This window comes from Pieris napi, chromosome 17, assembly GCF_905475465.1.
Source record: "Pieris napi chromosome 17, ilPieNapi1.2, whole genome shotgun sequence".
In the NCBI taxonomy this organism is placed as follows: Eukaryota; Metazoa; Arthropoda; class Insecta; order Lepidoptera; family Pieridae; genus Pieris; species Pieris napi.
In genome coordinates, this window is record NC_062250.1 from 10,843,761 (window position 1) to 10,862,449 (window position 18,689).

Here is an 18,689-nt window from a genome sequence, read left to right on the forward strand (position 1 = left end):
CACTCCATAGTCCTTTGACATATTTCAATGTTATTTAATAGCGCCTTATTAAAAATACGTTTGCCATCTATATTAAACTGTATATCGTGGAAATATTTGTGTTTGTAACGAATAAACACAAAAGCTTCTGGGTTGATTTCAAAAATTCCTATTACCTAGCTAACTTTATTTCTAAGAAAAATAGGATTATCTAAGGTATTAAAAAATATCTAACGGTGAGACGGAGACAGATTGCTAGTGCCTAGTGGTAATATGACAAGACTGACTTTCTTCTGAGTGTTAAATGTATGACTAAACATTGTCGCTTAACTAAATAGAAAAACAACATTTTCTTTTCTTAACTAAACGACTAAACAAATGATTTGGTGTTTTCCTAATTCGTTTCTAATGTGATATTTTGAACGACCTGTATCTAAATGAAAAATTTAAAGGCCGGCAACGCACTCAAATGGGTGTCCATGGGTTGCGATGACTGCCCTTTTTGGGCGTCCCGTAGGCTCGTTTGTCTTTTTTCTATGTAATAGGAGGCAAACGGGCAGGAGGCTCACCTGATGTTAAGTGATACCGCCGCCCATGGACACTCACATTGCCAGAAGGCTCGCAAATGCCTTGCCGGCCTTTCAAGAATTGGTACGCTCTTTTCTTGAAGGACCCTAAGTCGAATTGGTTGTCAAGTCAAAGTCAAAAGTCAAAAATCATTGATTCATGTAGGTAACAAAACTTATGAACGTCAAAAAAAGAAATATACATTAAATGCTTCTAATGTCTCCATCTGTCTGTCCCCCTAAGCTATAAAAAAATGCAACGTAAATATATTTATAGCTTGAGTTTTTTACGCCGGCTTTTTCTCTCGGCCTACACCCTCTGTCTTCTTTGCCGATGAGTAGGGATGTCTAGTATCTTATATTCCATAATAAACATATTTTATTTTAGGTTATATAACAAGGGCTACAAAGTTATGTGATGGCCATGGACACTCACATCGACAGTAGGCTCGCGAGTACGTTGCCGTCCTTTAATAAATTTGTATGTTCTTTTGAAACATGCTTGGTTGACTGATCAAGTTTATTATGTCTACCCACATTTTTGGTGCTGTTCTGTTTTGTTATTTTATATATGTACCTACATCTGTGCGCTCTAATTTCTAATTTTTAATCTTAGTTTTAAATATGTGTTTCTCAGTAAGTGAATTTTGTACGCAATTCTTATGAGAAATAAAGTTATTCTTAAACCGAAACCGACATGAGCCGCTGCTTCCACATATGTGTACGCTAGGTGGGAATTATAAAACGAAAACAATATTATTATATTATAATAAAAAGTCGACACAAGACTTTTGGTAGAATTACTAATAAGCATATCATTTGTAATGCCGATTAAATGACTTAATAAGTGGGCAGTTCCGGAATGCTATTATTAAAGTGTTCGTGGTTTTGCATTCCGGCTTTGCATCCATGCACTTTTCTTTCTATGTGCATAATAAAGTCTTGCTGGGTGCAGGAAAACCTTAGTAGAACATCGTAAAGAGACCAGAGGTGGTTTAAACAAAAAAGCGTGATTTCCGTATTCCAATAGCATGGAAACAAATATATTTATAATCTATACTAATATAAAGAGGAAAGATTTGTATGTAAGTATGTTTGTAACGAAGTGGCTCAAAAACTACTGGACCGATTTTAAAAATTCTTTCACTATTTGAATGCTACATTATCACTGATAATGATGGGCTATTTTAATTGCAAGAAAAAAATATGGATAGGGATAGTAAGGACTAACACTACAATAATGTTAGTCTAGGTGTACCTCAATAAAAATGCCTATAAAATATATTCCGTTGCATGCGCTGCGAAAACTATTGATAATAGAACAAAAAAAATCCACAACATTAAAGAACATATCAATATCTACAAAAATTGTTTGCGTGGCCGTGCGAAGCCGGGACGGGCCGCTAGTATGTAATAATATTTTACAATCTTAGCGTATTGCGTCTATTCTCTGCATGTTATCAACGGCATAACTATGCCAAGGTCAAGTATTTATGAAATTGATTTGAAGGAAATTAATAAAATCATTTTGTTTTAGACGATTTTGTTTGAAACTGCATTATATTTTCTACGTTAAATATGCACAGGTAACTATCTGATTCAATGGAAAGGACATCAGCTGATTTACAATGACGTATTGACGCATGTGTTCAACGTAATTGTTTATTCACGAGTTTATTGGCTTGTTTACTTCTCGTTCATGACATGTTCATAATGTCATTGCTTATTGTGTCAGTGTATCAGAGACACGCAGTGGAGGCACGCGTTTTATCGTGACGCAAGTTTTCTCACAGTGATCTACTTTTCGTTGCCTTGCCTCGGTCGTCGGCAGTGAAAGTTAAATCAGCTGAGATGGGACGTCGCCCCGGAACGCATTGAGGAACACACGATGGCATTACAGAAGCTAGCGTCAGTCGCGGGCCGGACATATACACACACGGTCCGCTGCACTGGCTCATACTACACGCTCGCGCTCAGGGTATGTTTATCAGCGATTTCCGTACTCGCCCTGAATAAGCCAGACTGATAATGCTACAGAATTTGCGTCGCTATGCGCCGCTTTACCCGGTTCTAGGGATTTTGGGGGCGTGTGCTCAGGCGTTGACAGTTGTTCCTTCCTGCAATTCCTCAATCTATTGCACTGGTGAACTACTACACAGAGTGCAACTAGCAAGGATATTTCCCGATTCGAAAACTTTCGTTGATCTTAAGCTCGTTCACACTGAGAATGAAACGCTTGCAGATTTTGCAAAGTTGATGCAAAAAAGTGCCAACAATCCATCGCGGGATCAATTAGCCGGTTTCTTGGAACAACATTTCTTAGAAGGAAATGAACTCGAACAGTGGCGGCCGCCTGACTTCGACCCGGATCCACCTGTATTAAAACAGATTACTGATCCGAAGCTTCGGGAATTCGCAAAGAATGTTATAGGATTTTGGGACAAGCTAGGTCGAAAAGTGAACCCTGATGTCAACACGCATTCCAGTCAATACAGCTTCCTTTATGTTCCTAATGGGTTTATTGTTCCCGGTGGTCGTTTTAAAGAGCTTTATTATTGGGATTCATTCTGGATTGTACGCGGACTTCTCATTTGCAATATGACACAGACTGCTAAGGGTATGATAGAAAATTTATTGTATTTAGTAGAAAAGTTCGGATATATACCAAATGGAAGTCGAGTTTATTATTTAGGAAGAAGTCAGCCTCCGATGTTAGCTGCAATGGTAGCTATTTATTACACGTATACCGATGATTTAGCTTGGTTAGAAAAACACCTGCCGACTGTCGAAAAAGAACTTCAGTATTGGTTAGATAAAAAGAAAGTGACAGTAGAAGTAAAAGGCAAGCATTACGTACTGCTCCGCTATTTTGCCGATCGATCTGGTAAAGGACCACGCCCGGAATCATACTTTGAAGATTACACCACTGCCCAAACTCTAGAAGATGCGATTAAAAAAGAAGAATTTTATGCCGAAATGAAAAGTGCTGCCGAAAGTGGGTGGGACTTCTCAACGCGGTGGTTTGTGACTGCCGGTCAAGATGTCATCGGCAAATTAACTGATGTGCACGCTTCTCGAATTCTCCCGGTAGATTTAAACGCTATTTTTGCTGGAGCACTCGAACTAGTGGGTGACTTCCGGAATAAACTAAAGGATAGAAGAGAAGCTAAGAAATGGTGGAGCCTAGCTAAATACTGGAGAAATGCGATAGAGAATGTTATGTGGGATGATGCAGACGGTGTCTGGTATGATTATGACGCCCAGGCTAAGGCACCCAGGCGACACTTTTACCCAAGTTGCACTGCTCCACTTTGGGCTGGTGCTGTAGAGGAATACGATGCACCACGGTACGCTGGGCGACTAGTTAGGTACTTGCTTGCGTCGGGGGCTTTGGATTTCCCCGGCGGAGTACCAGCATCGATCTTACACTCGGGAGAGCAGTGGGATTATCCAAATGCATGGCCTCCTTTACAGAGCATTTTGATAGGTGGTCTCGAAGCCAGCGGCAATGAGGAAGCGCAGAAACTTGCCCATGAACAGGCTGTTATATGGATGCGTTCGAATTATTTAGGCTATAGTACATGGAAAAAAATGTTTGAGAAGTATAGTGCTGTGCAACCTGGACACCAAGGTGGAGGGGGCGAGTATGAAGTCCAGGATGGCTTTGGATGGACAAATGGAGTTGTTCTAGAGTTACTTCAGAGATACGGCAGAGATATTACCTTGCACGATCGGCGGGGTACAACATTACCTTATGTACGTCAAGTTTTATAAGTACATAGTTTTATATGGGTATTTGCCAGTAATTATAAATTGTTAATACCTATTGTATAAGTTGAGGTCGATTCAAATATTGTTAATAAGATCAATGTGATATTTACTGTAACGTTGCATGTAGATATCTAAAATGTGTTTTAAAATAATATATAATGTTTTAATAAAACTTGTTTGATTCCTACAGAAATTGATTATAAATTTAGTTTATTTTCGAAAGTATAAAAAAATTGGTGACACAAGCTAGAGACCAAGAGAGAGCTTATCGGGGTTCGAACATTGGTTAATAACATATAAAAGTGACTTATACTCAAAGCCTTTATTTCTACCTAATTACACACCTATAACATATATAGGAAATGAATGGAAGACAGGGGGAATGGAGGAAGATGCAACATCAATTCGGCATTCCGTTATAAAGAACGCGACTAACGCGATTTACTTCATCGATTACGATATCTTACTTCATCCTATCTCTTGTCAACCTCCACCCACACTGTACGGATGTATCCACTTCCTCTTTGGTCTATCTATATTGCGTAGGTGGTCTATTTGATACGATGATGCTCGTCCTTTGTTTTTTAACGAAAAATACACGACGTAAATCAGCCAAAATCTCCTTATCGTGCCAAAAAACATTACAATTGTGTCACAATTAGATCACGATGCCCCTTTAGTCATATTCAAAAATATACAGCAGTTTTGGTCTAAGAGGCACTCGAACCTAGGTCGTGCGTTTGGATTTGCACGAATTTCTCTCTATATGCGCAATTAACGCTTGAAGTTGACGGCAAACTTACTTAAACAAATTATTATTAGATAACTTATAAATAAATAAATAAATTATTCATATGAAAATAATAGAATAGGTTTGTTTTTCATATTACTGAATTTCGTCGAGTAAATTCAGTAATATGAGAACGCTTTGGTATAGTAGGTACTATCTGTTTACTAGACATAATATATAATTGCATTTAAATTTGTGTTTTCTTTGAGCCGAACTCGCAAAGTCGCTTCAAACCACGCAGCAATTATTATTGCTTATCACGGCTATGTTACCTCAGTTCTGCGCTATGGCATCGTTTTATAGGGAATTTCGGTAGATTTAAATAAAGTTTTTATTACGCAGAAAAAATGTATTAGGGCTATTATGAGCGTTGGACCTATTGTAAGCTGTTTGACAGTACCAAGTTTATATATCCTTGAAGCAGTTATGACTGTAAAAAAACATCCAATATTGTTCTTAACCTTTTAAGAATCTTGCTTGTATAGCGAGGGATCCAACACGGCTGTGGGTGCCTGCATGTTGCACCACGATGTATTCGCCATGGCTATCAAACTATTTAATCACTTTCCACATGTAATTCTTTCAAGGGGATGGTGATTAAATTTTTAAATGTGAGGAGCCTTTATAGCGTAGGCGAATTTTTAGACCATTAAGTATAATACTTAAGTACTTAATAAATTACTCAACTGATTATATGATATCATGAAAATTAATATGACATTTGCTTTTATATGGCTGATTGTGCGAATTTTTATAATTAATTTATCTAAATCTACCACTTTCATTCATAAACGATTTCTTATTATTTATTTATTTAATAAAAATGCTTTGATTCCTTGATACATTTAATATTAAATAAAAGTATTTTATTGAGACTTTCAGAAAACATCCTCTAATAATTTACAAAGATGTCCGCTATCCACTATTTTATACTTCTGAATACATAATAATTATTATTTTATTTGCTCAAAGAGTGCATTTAATTAATAATAATAAAATATTACATCACGGATATGTTTTATTACATTTCACCTTACGAACGAAATCGCAGAGCTAATAAATGCAACTCAGAATTTACGATAGAATAGCTATTTATTAATTGCTAATTAATTGATACTCGATATCAATTAAGGCAATTGACCTCTTTTGTTTTTATTAAATTGCATATTTAAACCTTGTTATTGTATCACTTTGCAAATGCTTGCAAAGGTAAAAGCTAAGTTTCACAATTTTATTTTTTATAAAAAACAAATTTTAAATGTTTGGTCCCTGTGGCAATGTACCTTTTAATGCTGGCAGCATTTCCTCGGTATATTGCGATACCTGGTCACCGGTACTATAGAAAATTATTAGTTTTAAGGACATATTTATATTTATGGTAAATGTGTATCCAACTATACAATGTACGCAACATCCTGTGTTCCTTTGACGGGTAAAAGTTTAGGTTGGTGTTTAAAAATGTTCGAAAACCCAGACAAAAATACGTTCCCATTAATTACGATTTCTATCAAATTTTTACCTATTGTTAAGGTCAAATAGGGTACGTGTAGAGAAAGTTAAACGTTGAACTTCGAAAGGGCAGTTATTTGGCCTTTTGCAACAACTTTTGTATGCAAATGTTTGGATTTTAGAGAAATCGTTTGATGGATGGGTCAAATGTTGTATAATAAGGAATTTTTTATGCAAATTTTAAACTGGGTCTTCAACAACACTGCCGTGTTCAACATCTGGCGTCAAACCTAGGAAGTAATGGAATTATCGACATGTATTTAATATTTATTTTTAAAGGCCCTCTAACGAAACACACACAGACAGAGAACACACGACATACAAAATAGATTAATCTAGCACCGGTTACAAGTCTTCCTCAACCGCTGTCTTCGCCGTATTCTGGAGCAAATTTGGGACCGCTGCCGAGAAACCCCCTTAGTCAGAAGATCAAGCGACGAAAGTGGAAATGGTTAGGCAATACACTCCGAAGAGATTCCAATTATATCTCCCAGCAGGTGCTTGTATTGGAACCCGCAAGGAAAGCAGACGCGTGGCTGTCTCAAGCAAACCTGGCGTACGAGTTGCAGATGACGCAAAGAGAGCCGGAGGGACTTGCAGCGAGGTGAAATACGAGGCTTAAGACCGAACGCGACGGTGATTTAGAAATCCAAATTATAATGAAAAATGTAATATATTTATTTTTTGCAATTGTTATTGGTGACGGAACAATGGCTGCAGCATCTTACGCCTGAAGCCATTGAGACTATCATAAAATGGATCAGCTTCGCGTGTCCTCAATGCGTAGTTTACTACCGCCGTTGGTCTCATTGCCTAAAAATAATAATTTATATATTCATACAAAATTGTACAAGTGACAGAAGAAAATTAATCCATAGAGTATAATTATACATGTATGATTAAAAAATTTGTCTTTAATCCATTTTGACATGTTTTTTTTTAGAACAGGGAGCAAGGGGTTCACCTGATGTTAAGTGATGGCTCGGGAGTGCGTTACCGGCCTATTAAGAATTGGTACGCTCTTTTCTTGAAGGGCCCTATGTCGAATTGGTAATGTAGGCAAATGAAAACCTATTTATGGATAAAAAGTACGTCAATTTAATTAGATTTAATTATTATTTCTCAGAACTGCAGGTAAGTACCTACTAAATAAAACAATATAAATTATAAATGTCGATTTAATTAATTTAAGGGCGATGACTTGGTATTATTATTATAATAATTAAAATACAATTGTATATTTAATGCTAAAATAAACAGTTTGTCGTTCACGCTTAATTTTAGTTTCAAAGTTCAAAGGAACACTTAATTTTTTATACATATTAAATTATTGAAAACAGGTTGTATGGTTATAATCGAATAATTAATTACAGTCACTCAAATACCGTATGCAAAATGTTTGCGTTTTAACAACTCGTTTCTTATTTTTAGAAAACTCAGTTTATCATTTATTATAACAGACAATTAAAGTAAATTGTCTTTGATTAGACCTATCTACAGATAATAGCTAGATACAGATGCAGATCGACGAAAACAGATCTGTCATCGGCTTGACAGATGTGTTCGCGCTAAAATTTGGCTCTGAATGGAAGAACATTTTATGCGATATAAAAAGAAACGTTGGTGCAAACCAATTTACGCAAAAAATACCAAAATTATGTTAATTTTATTGAATTGAGAGCAGTGTTGGCTTGGTGGCCTCCTTGAGGTCGTAGGTTCGATCACCGGCACCAATGGACTTTCGGTCTATGTGCGCATTTAGTCGCTCGAACGGTGAAGGAAAACATCGTGAGGAAATAGGCATGCCTTAGATCTAAAAGTCGACGGCGTGTATCGAGCCCAGGAAGGTCACCATAGATTTATAAATGATCATGAAACAGAAATCTGAGGCCCAGACACACAAATGGACTTCTTTTGTATTATTTTATTTTCTTAACTTACAGTAAACCGCAAAGGCCATACTCGATATGCTTTACATAAATTGGAGAGTGGTTAAAACAAACATATTTTGTAAACCTATTATTAAAATCCATCATTTTACATCAATCGTAGTGAAACATCACAGAACACGAGACTAGATTAACGGAATCGAATTCGATCCGACAAAAATGATATCTTAAAGTAATTTAAGGTTAAAATGGTGTAAATTTTATTCAACTGAACCGTCGACGTTTTCATAATCACAATCGCTGGCCGGAGTAACGTATGGAAGCTCCATTTGAGTGCCGAATTCAGCTTCATATAGTACCTGTCGGTGAAAAAAAAAAAACAGTTTTATACAATATAGGTGGTTTTGGGTTGCTTGGTTCTATACTTAATGTTACAAACTAAAAGTATAGGTATCAAAACCCACTAAATTCACCCTGGTGCCCGAAGAGCTACACCACAGATTTTAAATTTCTTATAAACGAAAGAGTTAAAAAAATTATTTATTTTTAAAAACAAAAAGTTTTTATATAATTACAAGGCTGGCTGGCGAGGCTCAAGACCGAACGCGGTGGAGACTAACCATCTAGGGGTTTTAGGACATAAAGTTGGAAGAATACTATCTATGAAGACAAAGACAAGAGAAGCAAAACAGTGCTTTCTATGGATATTTGTATGTCTATAAAAAACAATTGAAAATTAAATCTTGAAAGAAGTCAAGGGGCAAAATTTGTTTATATAATCTGTGTGTTTAGTATTTTAAATGCTTCCTTGGCGATTGCAATATGGAGTCATGTTTCTACTTTACTAGCACAATACCAATTAAATAATAATAAACGGCTCAAATGTCTTCTTTCTAACTTCGATTTTGTTCCCTTTGGAGTAGAGACTCTTGAGCCGTGGGGTTCAAGTGCACAGGCGCTTATTAAAGATTTAAGTTGGCAGGTAGATAGTACCAGTGACCCTAGAGCTGGTGCTTTCCTCGATCAACGAATAAGTATCGCAATAATGCTGCCAGCGTTAAAGGGATCAAACTTTTTAAATTTATTGTTACTATGTAGGATAAGAAAATTGTTAATACTCTATTTTTGATTGTTATATTTAGGTTTTGTTTAAATAAACATAAAATAAAGTAAAGGTTAGTAATGTCTATTAGTAGATCGTTAACACGATTTGAGATTATTGGGGCATAGGATGGCATTTCTCATTAGACGTTGCCATATCAATTAACTATTTGAATTTGAAATATTGCCATATTTACACCACATCTTAATAATATTAAATGCATTAATTGTATAATTTTTGTGGCAAGTAAAAATTATACAATTAATTTGTAAAAATATAGATAAATAAAAATGGCTAAGATTTTTATGCATATTCAAGATATATAAACCACTAGGTACTAAGAGTGATATCAAAAAACCGACACTTTAAGCGTGTAGTACTAGCAAAGATTATGATTTCACCCGCGCGTCTCCCTCCGCCGGCTTAAGTGACAAGCGCAATCACCGCGGCTCAACGGTCGCGCATCTATAGTACAAACTCGAGGCCAATTAGAACGGTGCGTAGTATGTATAATGTATATGCAATACAATTAGATCAAATATTAATATGTGGTTAACTTAATGAGTACCATATTAATCACGTAGAATAGACCCATACTAAAGGAAGCGCCGCGTATGCAAACCTGGGTCTAAGTTTATTTATTTTTAATTGTCAAAGCCGAACGTATTAACTATTAAGTCTGGTATGGAAGAACTGCGAATCCTGACACAGGTATTTTTGACACATTTGCGTTGTTAAATAAACATATTTTTATTTATGAAGTTATACCTACTTCTTTTGGCGCGTTAGGGGAAAATGAGAGTTTTACGATGCGCGCGCACACCGTCACAAAAAACCGACACCCTGAATATAACAGATATTCAAACGTCGGTAAAACAGTCTGGGCCGCTAGTTGGCGCTTGTTCTGTTTTATCGACAAGTTGCATTGTCTGTCATGGCGTAGGGAAACGTCCCTCTTGACTTTTCGAATTGCATTACACGCGGAAGTCACAGTCACGATTCGGAATCTTACAGTCAATATAAAAATAACATAAAAATACCTGTTGTATTTTAAGTCTAGCTACAGCATTTTGCTTGGCATTAAGTCTTTTGAGGGTCGACGCGCAACTTAATAGGAATAGCTCATCCGGGTCTGTTCTCTGAAGCTCATCATCAGAGGAGTTCAGTCGAGGTTTCTTCGGCTGAAAGTCGTCTTCATCCTCTAGTCGCGGTTCTAAAAAGAGATCAGGAAGAGATTGACCTGGACGGTGACGGACTTCTTCTTCTGGTTCCGAGTCAGAGGTTTCTCGTTTTGTTCTGTAAATAACGGTGAATCAATTTGTGAAATTTATACATAAAGCTGGTTTAATCGAAGTAGGTATAACGGCAAAATAACAGATGTTCAATAATCATTTACTAATTCCATATAATCAAACAAGGACATTTTTAATAGAACATGGGACAAACGGGCAGTAGGCTCATGTGATATTAAGTGATACCGCCATGGACACTCTTAATGACAGAGGGCACGCGAGTTCGCGGCTTTTAAGAGTTGGTACGCTCTTTTCTTGAAGGACCGTAAGTCGAATACGGAAATATAATACAAATCGGTTAAGTAATTTTTGGAATCATTCCGAAAAAGAAATGCTAATTTTATTCATTCTTTTGAATCAACTTTCTTTCAAATAATTTGCCTTCTTTAAAACTTAATAATAAATATAGGAAGAACTTACGAAGATTCCGATTTCGGTTCTACATGCGGTAATAGGAACCTCATGGCATTGTGGTATGGCCAACGCGTGCGGCCACCGTGAGTCCGCTGCAGTTTTATGAAGGAATCCCGCAATGAACGCCATCGCTTTTTACATTCGGCTTCTGTTAAGGACATACAACTAAAAATCTAAATACAACAAATTTTATGAAATAACTTTAAATTTCCAAGGGTTAGAAACTCCCTGCAACTCTGTTTTCAATTTAATGAGTATATAATCTATTATTTATATATATTTATCATAATATCTATTATTTTATATCATTATTATTATACTAGCGGACCCGACAGACGTTGTCCTGTCTTAACTATGAATATTGATTTGAAATTGGTATAATGAATTAAAAAATATTTCAGAAACAAAGTGTTTATTATTCTAATGCTTTATGTTATACAACATTCTTTGTTTGTTTTTCTGGCTCGCATATTATTATATTATCAATATAATATAATATCCGATCGAAGCATTTATTTTGAACGATATTCATTTTTCTTACATCCTCTGACGATATTTGCAGCACGCATTCTGTCAATGTTGTGTTATGTCAAACGCCATAAGGTTACACCAAAAAGTTCGAATTGTATGGTGGTTAAGTATTCTTGAATTTTCTAATTTTCCGCGCAATTTTTTTCTATTTTTCTTTTATAAGAACCTTCTCCTGACAATTACAAACACAACAAAAAAAAATCAGACAAATCGGTCGAGCCGTTTTCATGTGATGTCGTGACAACGGAAAACGGGTTTCATTTTTATATTATTACTAGCTGACCTGGCTAACTTCGTTCCGCCCTACAACCTTATAATATCGTTGTTACTTTAATTTAACTTATTTTAGGATTTCATTAATGTTAAGTATTACATTAATACAACTTTTTTGCAAATACAGAAATGTTTTATTGCTTGCCATTGCGAAAAAAGAATGGCAGTTTTACACATTAGGCATCTTCTCTCTAGCGTCAATATGGCGATACTGCATGTTAAGCACTTTCTGATATCCAACATCTTTTGATCAGGATCAAAGCATGGTTATGTATCTCCTCATTCACCTCAAGATCGGAATTTCTTGAACTGACACGAATTCGACGTAAAATGATGCGTAGTTTGATCAACAGATGGCACCATATGGTTTTTGCATTCGTAAAATTAATTAATTTATTTATTGTTATTCGATAACTTATCCGATATCTTATTCTGCTATTCGGGACGGAAACAAATCCAACAAATCAAAAACCATGGCAATCGGTCCAGCCGTTCTCGAGTTATAAGTGTTGTAACAAACACGACTTTCTTTTATATATATAGATATAACGGTTTAATTTTGAATTTAACCTCAATCTGTGGTACGAAATATCTACCCCATCTGTCATGTCAAATCCTTATTTCGCGCTTAATTGTCTCTGATTCTGAGCATGAAAAATGGCGGGTGTTTTCTTTGCCGATTGCGTTTACATTCTATAAGGCACTTTGTCACTTTGTCATACGGATTGCAAAATAATAAAAGTTATAGCACTGATTTTCATTGATTCCTTGCCAATAACGATTCTTATTTTTATCCATAATATAAGAAAGAAACGTTGTGAATGTTCCTAACATTTGCTAATGGAATTGGCCTTGGTAGATTCGATTAATTAATCTTACTTACATAGTTGGTGAAGTTGTATAAAACAGAAGCCTTCTAATTTGTCAGGGTTCGTAGGTATATAAAGAAATTACTAATACAGATATATATCTGTATTAGTAATTTATAAAATAGTGTTGTATTGTACCTACCGATAATAACTATTTTTAAAAGACTAAAAGAAAAACTAAACATTTTAGTTTTTTACCGGCGACCCCAGTGCTCACGCTTTCCTCACTCAACGTATATAAGTATGTATCACAATAGAGTGAGGATATGCTGCCAGAAGTTAGGACCCATAGAAACTTTTGATTATTTTTGTTTTATATATTTTTATGTACAGCTTAGGATGGATACTACTGAACGATATTAATTATTGTATCCTATAACTAAACTTATAAACACACTTAATTTTACACACAAACAGTTAATTTCATTAACATATATTACGTTATATTTCAACAACAGTATGGTACAAACTATACTGTCCTGAAGTATATACATATATTATATTTCCTTATCCAAAACAATGTTCCACGATTCGAATTCCGTACTTATCGCATTGCGCCTAACATCATTGCGCTGATTAATACCAATTTACCTGACACGTTCAACGCTTCCTGAACCTCCTTCCAGGCGTCATCCCTCAACTTTGTTTTATTAAAACCACTCACTGATTTGTCGTACAAAATCGGACGTTTCTCTACCTCTTTAATTAAATCAATTTCATTCATTTTCAAACGTAATTATTCACAACGGAAAATAATTTGCAAAATAGAAGTTTTGCCGCGTTTTTAGATATATCAACGCTTTTTAGGTAATTTAATGTGCAGTATTTTAATATATCTTTTAGCAAGGGTGTTCTAGACGGGGTAGATAATCTGACTGATGGGTGGAAATGAGGGGATGACGCGCGGGGCGCACGGCCCGCGCGCGCCGTATTGACCGGCGCGGTGACGCGACGCAAGTAACGGACGCCTCAATTGATTTCCTGTGGAATTTCTGGTTATTACTAAAAATATTTATCATCTCATATAATATACAACCAATAGGTATTTGTTACTATGACTTTCACTTTACCGTTTATTATTCTAAAGACATATCTAAATTTATGTATTTTTTTAAATATCATATGTTACGCTTGAGAATTGGAAACTGCCAGGTTTCGACACTTTTTGGTCGATAAATTATCTCTAGTAAAACTTTTTACTACTGGTCTTAGTAGATGGCGCTGTGGGTTTTTTAAATGTGCTATTTAAAATATAGCCGCCGATAGAAACATACATTCAAAAAGGACATTACATTTTTGAGTATGACCAAGATCGCGCTACATAAACTGTATGTGCGCCCTAACCGGCACCGGTACGCGGCACCGGCTATACAGATACCGGCAAACATCTTGAACAAATGTCCTTGTCTGCGCAGAAGCGATTTTTAGGTATCACTGGTAGAGTGACGTGTCGATCGCGAGATTGGTAAACCGTAAATCAGTTGACGTGACGCGCTGCGTCCACGTTCTTTTGCCTCCTTAGTACACTGTGGGACATAATATATAGGCAGTAGGCTGCTATGTATTATTAATAAATATATTCTTTCATTTTTTTCCTGGTATGGCTTGAATCCCACTTGACCGGTTTTCATTTCTTGTTATCATATTTTAGAAGGTATTAAAAATTATATTTAAGTCACAATAACATCTAATATACACTAACAATCTACAAAAATTTTAACTAACTATTTTTAAAAGTTATCTACGTAAAAAGTATTCTATAGTTACATAAAATAGTTAGACACTTTTTTTGCTCGTATGTGTACGATGCGCAAACTTTCCCCCGCTGCCTTTTTTTAACGCTCAAGAAGTTTGCCGGTATCGGAACGAAGAAGTGCAACCGCCAGAGTGCGTGCCGTACAAAATATAACCTTACGGCGCGCAGTGGGACCCAGCGAGGGAAGGTGTAACATGATCATCGGATGGATACATACTTATATGAATGCAGGTTGCATTGCAACAGGTATTTTTAAAAAATAACACGATATTTTTACTTGCATTGCGAGAATTATTGATGAAAATGATTTTGTGTAGGTACATTGTGGGTAATCTCAAAAAAAGGTGCGTGTACTTATGTACGCGCGTAAGAAGTTATACTTCTTTGGCATTATTAAAAATAGTTTTTGATTGCATGCAAATAATTAATTACAATTAAATAACTAGACTGGAAAAGGAGTAATTTTAGTCAAAAAAGTTCAATTAACATTTGAAAAATAAATAAATAAATATTTATTATTATTCTCTTACATTAAGTGTAACATAAATTCTATTATTATTCGAATGTTGTTTTTAAATTATGTCCAATGTCGTAGCATCTTTCGTGGACAACTTCATTCTGTTAATTTTGTGTCACGGTGCGCGCGCATCGTAAAATTTCACTCTCATCAATTTTTCATAACGCGCCTAAAGAAGTATAATTTCAAAAAACCCTAGGTAATGTAATCATTTATGTAATAATAAACAGCTAGACAAAATATGCGAAATATAATTTCATTTAAATTCACAGCCGTAGATATTTTTTTTGGTTTTCCTGCACTGGACCAACGAGAACCGAAACAAGAATGCACGACGTCAGAGTTGAAGATCGTTTAATAACTTAACGTGAACAGTGAGTTAAAAATAAAATACTATATAATTAAAATATTTTAATCAGTCAATACATTTTTAAACAAAGGAATGAAGAAACCATAAATCTTGGTGAAAATATTTGTAAGCAAAGTCTGACTTATTTATCCATTTGTTACTATTCTTGTTGTTGTGTTACTATGTTTGTTCGTGCGCCGCTCGCGCGCAGTACGCGCCGTACGCGATCAGCCCGCGGGCGGCTCGCATCTTTATTCCGCTCACGCCAGTAAACGTAACTATAAGCGCGAGAATTGAGTGCGCGCACGGCTTATACGAGCCTTGCATGAGTTGCGCTAAAGAGGAGCACCAAACCACTGCAGTGACTGCAAGCGCGCAGCTCGCATACGGCTCACATGTGGACGCACCCTTACAGATACAATTTTCTGTTCAAATAGCTGGTCAGATTTTGCAACATGACAAATCACACAGCAGTGTTGGTTTCCTAAGTATGCTCAAAACAATTAATCCTTTGATTGTGCTTTTCTCGCCTTACACGTTTTTATATGTATAAAAAGATATGCTTTTAATGTAAACTTACTATTACAATAGTCACATTCAAATTTCTTTACATCAATATGAATTGTTAAATGTTTCATTAAATTATATTTGGTGTGAAATGACTTATTACATATCTCACAAACATATTGTTTTCCACTATGTTGTACTCTATGCCCAATCAGACCACTTATATCTGTAAATTTTTTGTCACATTTATCACAAAAATATTTATATTCTTTTTTGTGAATTCGTTCATGTCTCACTAAAGCAGATCGATCAGCAAATGGTTTATTACAAAACTTACACACATGAGGTTTTACACCAGTGTGCGTGTTTAAATGGTTAATCAAATTGCATTTGTATTTAAACACTTTACCACAATACTGGCAGGGAAGTTGATGTCTCGGTTTATGTACGGACATGTGGTTGTACAAGCCGCAGTTTTGCTTAAAACTTTTATTGCAAATATTACATTTAAATGCCTTATTATCTAAATGTATATCCATATGACGAGGTAGATAATGTTTTTTAACAATTTTACAGCAAACTGAACACTCCACATTTTCATTTGTATCATGTTTAATTTTTATCTTGATTTTCTTAGCAATATGTTTTATTGATTTTGTTTTTACTTTTGGCATCTTTTTGGCTGGTTCTTCCTTAACAGTTTTTGTTATTAACTGGTTATTGTTATTACCATGGATAAGCTTTTGGTGGCCCTTAAAATCAACTTCTCTGAGATATGCAATTCCACAGAAGCATACATATGGAAATGGCTGATGCAGCTTTGAATGTTCTTCCAGTACATTAATAGAGGTAAATTTTCTAGAACAATCCGGACATTCATGTTTTCTAACTATATTTTTGTTATAGTAATGTTTATCTGCAATTTCCTTTTCTTTACGGTTTTTCCTGAAATTAATAATATAAAAAATATTACTTGTTAGATCAGTTGATGAGTACACTACTGACTAGCCCAACAATTCAAAGTGGTAAATGAAGGTGATGGCTCAAGTGGTAACAAACATACATTTAGCGTTTAATATGAAATTTATTCCCAAAGAATAATTAGATATATATATGGTATCCCATAAATCTATGTCAAGCTGAAGTCATTTAATATTTATTATTGAGGGTATTTAAGTATACATATTTATTAAGTGGCAAACGCCAGAAAATGAATAAAAAATATACTCTATTTTATGAATTGTATGTGTTATACCAGATTAGAAATCTGACTTTATAAAACTTGCCACTTGTCTAATTTTATTCTATTTCTGGAATTAAACACTACATGTCCTAACAACTAATTAGAATTTGATAGTTTATGGGAATTTTTTTTAATTTCCTCAACATGTTTGTAAGGGTAGGAAGTTCATATAGAAATAGGTGTAGTTTATATCAAAATCAGTAGCCCCTTACATAAAAGTTTCCTTAGCATGATCAAGTAAGTGTAAATTTTTTTCATCACTTTTAAGAAAGCCAGCTGGACATAATTTGCATCTATATATTTTTTGCTTTCTTAATTTAACAAAGGCACTCGTTACCTGAAAAGATCAGTACCAGTTATATAAAACTAAGTCTTTATTTCCATAATATAAAGATATCTTATAGTTCGTTAACGTAATTGTATTCTAAATACGTACATGTAACAATATATGCTTTTTATAGTCAACACTTTTCAAATATCCTCTTGTACAGATTCGACAGCTATATATTTCTTCATTTTTTAAAAGGACACGTAGCTCCTGAAAATTGAAAGTTATATTGAAAATACATAAAAATCAATTTCTTTCTTTCCTTATTAGTTTATTACTTACGCATTACCTTTTAGGTTTAAAAACTTTATTTTCTCAAAAAGACAAAAAATGTCTCTTACATGAGAATAATAATCTAGATTAACATAACATTGTAGTCGTTCTTAAGATAAAATATAGCCGTACATGCAATAAACTTACAAACAAACTTACAAACTTACCTTTTTATCCTGTCGATTCAGCAAACCATTGTTTATTTCATTGCTCTTGGATGTGTCCATAATTAATATCTTTGTTTCTCATTTAATAACAATTTATATATTTTTCTAAAAATTAAGTACCGAGTTAAAAAGTTAAAAAGAAGGTTAACAAGTAAAATAGAATTTCGCCGCCATCAATTCACATATTTTCACACCCGGCTGACGGCTCCAGCCTCCATATGGCATATTCTATCGTTGAGTGTTGACTGACTGCTTAACTTTTGACAGTTGACTGTGTCCTGTGACCAATAAGAAGATATGAGTATATAGCGTAAGGTACATTAAGCATGTGCTACACGGTATGAAACGGCGGTTTGAAACTTTGGTTTCAAACCGTGTGGATAGTTGTTTTATGCCAAATTTCGTTTAACCTTGATATGACCTTGGCAGCACGCTTTGCGTTGCAAACCGCGACCAAAACCGTTGGTTTGAAACAGTCTAGCCGCTTGTTTAAAACCACGCGTTCGGCAGTCGTGCTGCGGCGGCGAACGTAGACACACGCGACGACGACGACGTTCTGCACAA

At 35.2% G+C, this 18,689-nt stretch overlaps 3 protein-coding genes across 3 annotated transcripts; 1 reads left to right on the plus strand and 2 right to left on the minus strand.

Annotated features, from left to right (window-relative positions):
* Positions 1-2,261: 2,261 nt before the first annotated feature.
* LOC125057751 (trehalase-like) lies at positions 2,262-4,488 on the plus strand. The gene has a single exon (XM_047661626.1). The coding sequence runs from the start codon at positions 2,574-2,576 to the stop codon at positions 4,317-4,319; it is 1,746 nt and encodes a 581-aa protein (XP_047517582.1). The 5' UTR covers positions 2,262-2,573; the 3' UTR covers positions 4,320-4,488.
* Positions 4,489-7,778: 3,290 nt separating this feature from the next.
* On the minus strand, positions 7,779-13,929 carry LOC125057756 (transcription factor Adf-1-like). Its single transcript, XM_047661631.1, has 4 exons — positions 13,577-13,929; positions 11,319-11,460; positions 10,647-10,902; positions 7,779-8,863 (listed from the first exon to the last, which is right to left on the minus strand). Exons 1-4 carry the CDS (start codon positions 13,707-13,709, stop codon positions 8,765-8,767), a joined length of 630 nt encoding a protein of 209 aa, XP_047517587.1. The 5' UTR covers positions 13,710-13,929; the 3' UTR covers positions 7,779-8,764.
* Positions 13,930-15,656: 1,727 nt separating this feature from the next.
* On the minus strand, positions 15,657-18,352 carry LOC125057752 (zinc finger protein 569-like). Its single transcript, XM_047661627.1, has 4 exons — positions 18,126-18,352; positions 17,794-17,895; positions 17,570-17,694; positions 15,657-17,059 (listed from the first exon to the last, which is right to left on the minus strand). Exons 1-4 carry the CDS (start codon positions 18,183-18,185, stop codon positions 16,111-16,113), a joined length of 1,236 nt encoding a protein of 411 aa, XP_047517583.1. The 5' UTR covers positions 18,186-18,352; the 3' UTR covers positions 15,657-16,110.
* Positions 18,353-18,689: the final 337 nt, after the last annotated feature.

What these genes read in the sequence shown, in the direction of transcription:
- LOC125057751 (XM_047661626.1), top strand. Translation starts at nt 2,574, where the DNA reads ATGCTACAGAATTTGCGTCGCTATGCGCCGCTTTACCCGGTTCTAGGG.
- LOC125057756 (XM_047661631.1), bottom strand. Translation starts at nt 13,709, where the DNA reads ATGAATGAAATTGATTTAATTAAAGAGGTAGAGAAACGTCCGATTTTG. An exon ending in GAACCGAAATCGGAATCTTC is followed by an intron (nt 10,903 to 11,318) that starts GTAAGTTCTTCC and finishes CGTTATTTACAG; the next exon opens with AACAAAACGAGAAACCTCTG. An exon ending in CTAGACTTAAAATACAACAG is followed by an intron (nt 8,864 to 10,646) that starts GTATTTTTATGT and finishes TTTCACCGACAG; the next exon opens with GTACTATATGAAGCTGAATT.
- LOC125057752 (XM_047661627.1), bottom strand. Translation starts at nt 18,185, where the DNA reads ATGGACACATCCAAGAGCAATGAAATAAACAATGGTTTGCTGAATCGA. An exon ending in AAAAGCATATATTGTTACAT is followed by an intron (nt 17,695 to 17,793) that starts GTACGTATTTAG and finishes TGATCTTTTCAG; the next exon opens with GTAACGAGTGCCTTTGTTAA. An exon ending in CATGCTAAGGAAACTTTTAT is followed by an intron (nt 17,060 to 17,569) that starts GTAAGGGGCTAC and finishes TATTAATTTCAG; the next exon opens with GAAAAACCGTAAAGAAAAGG.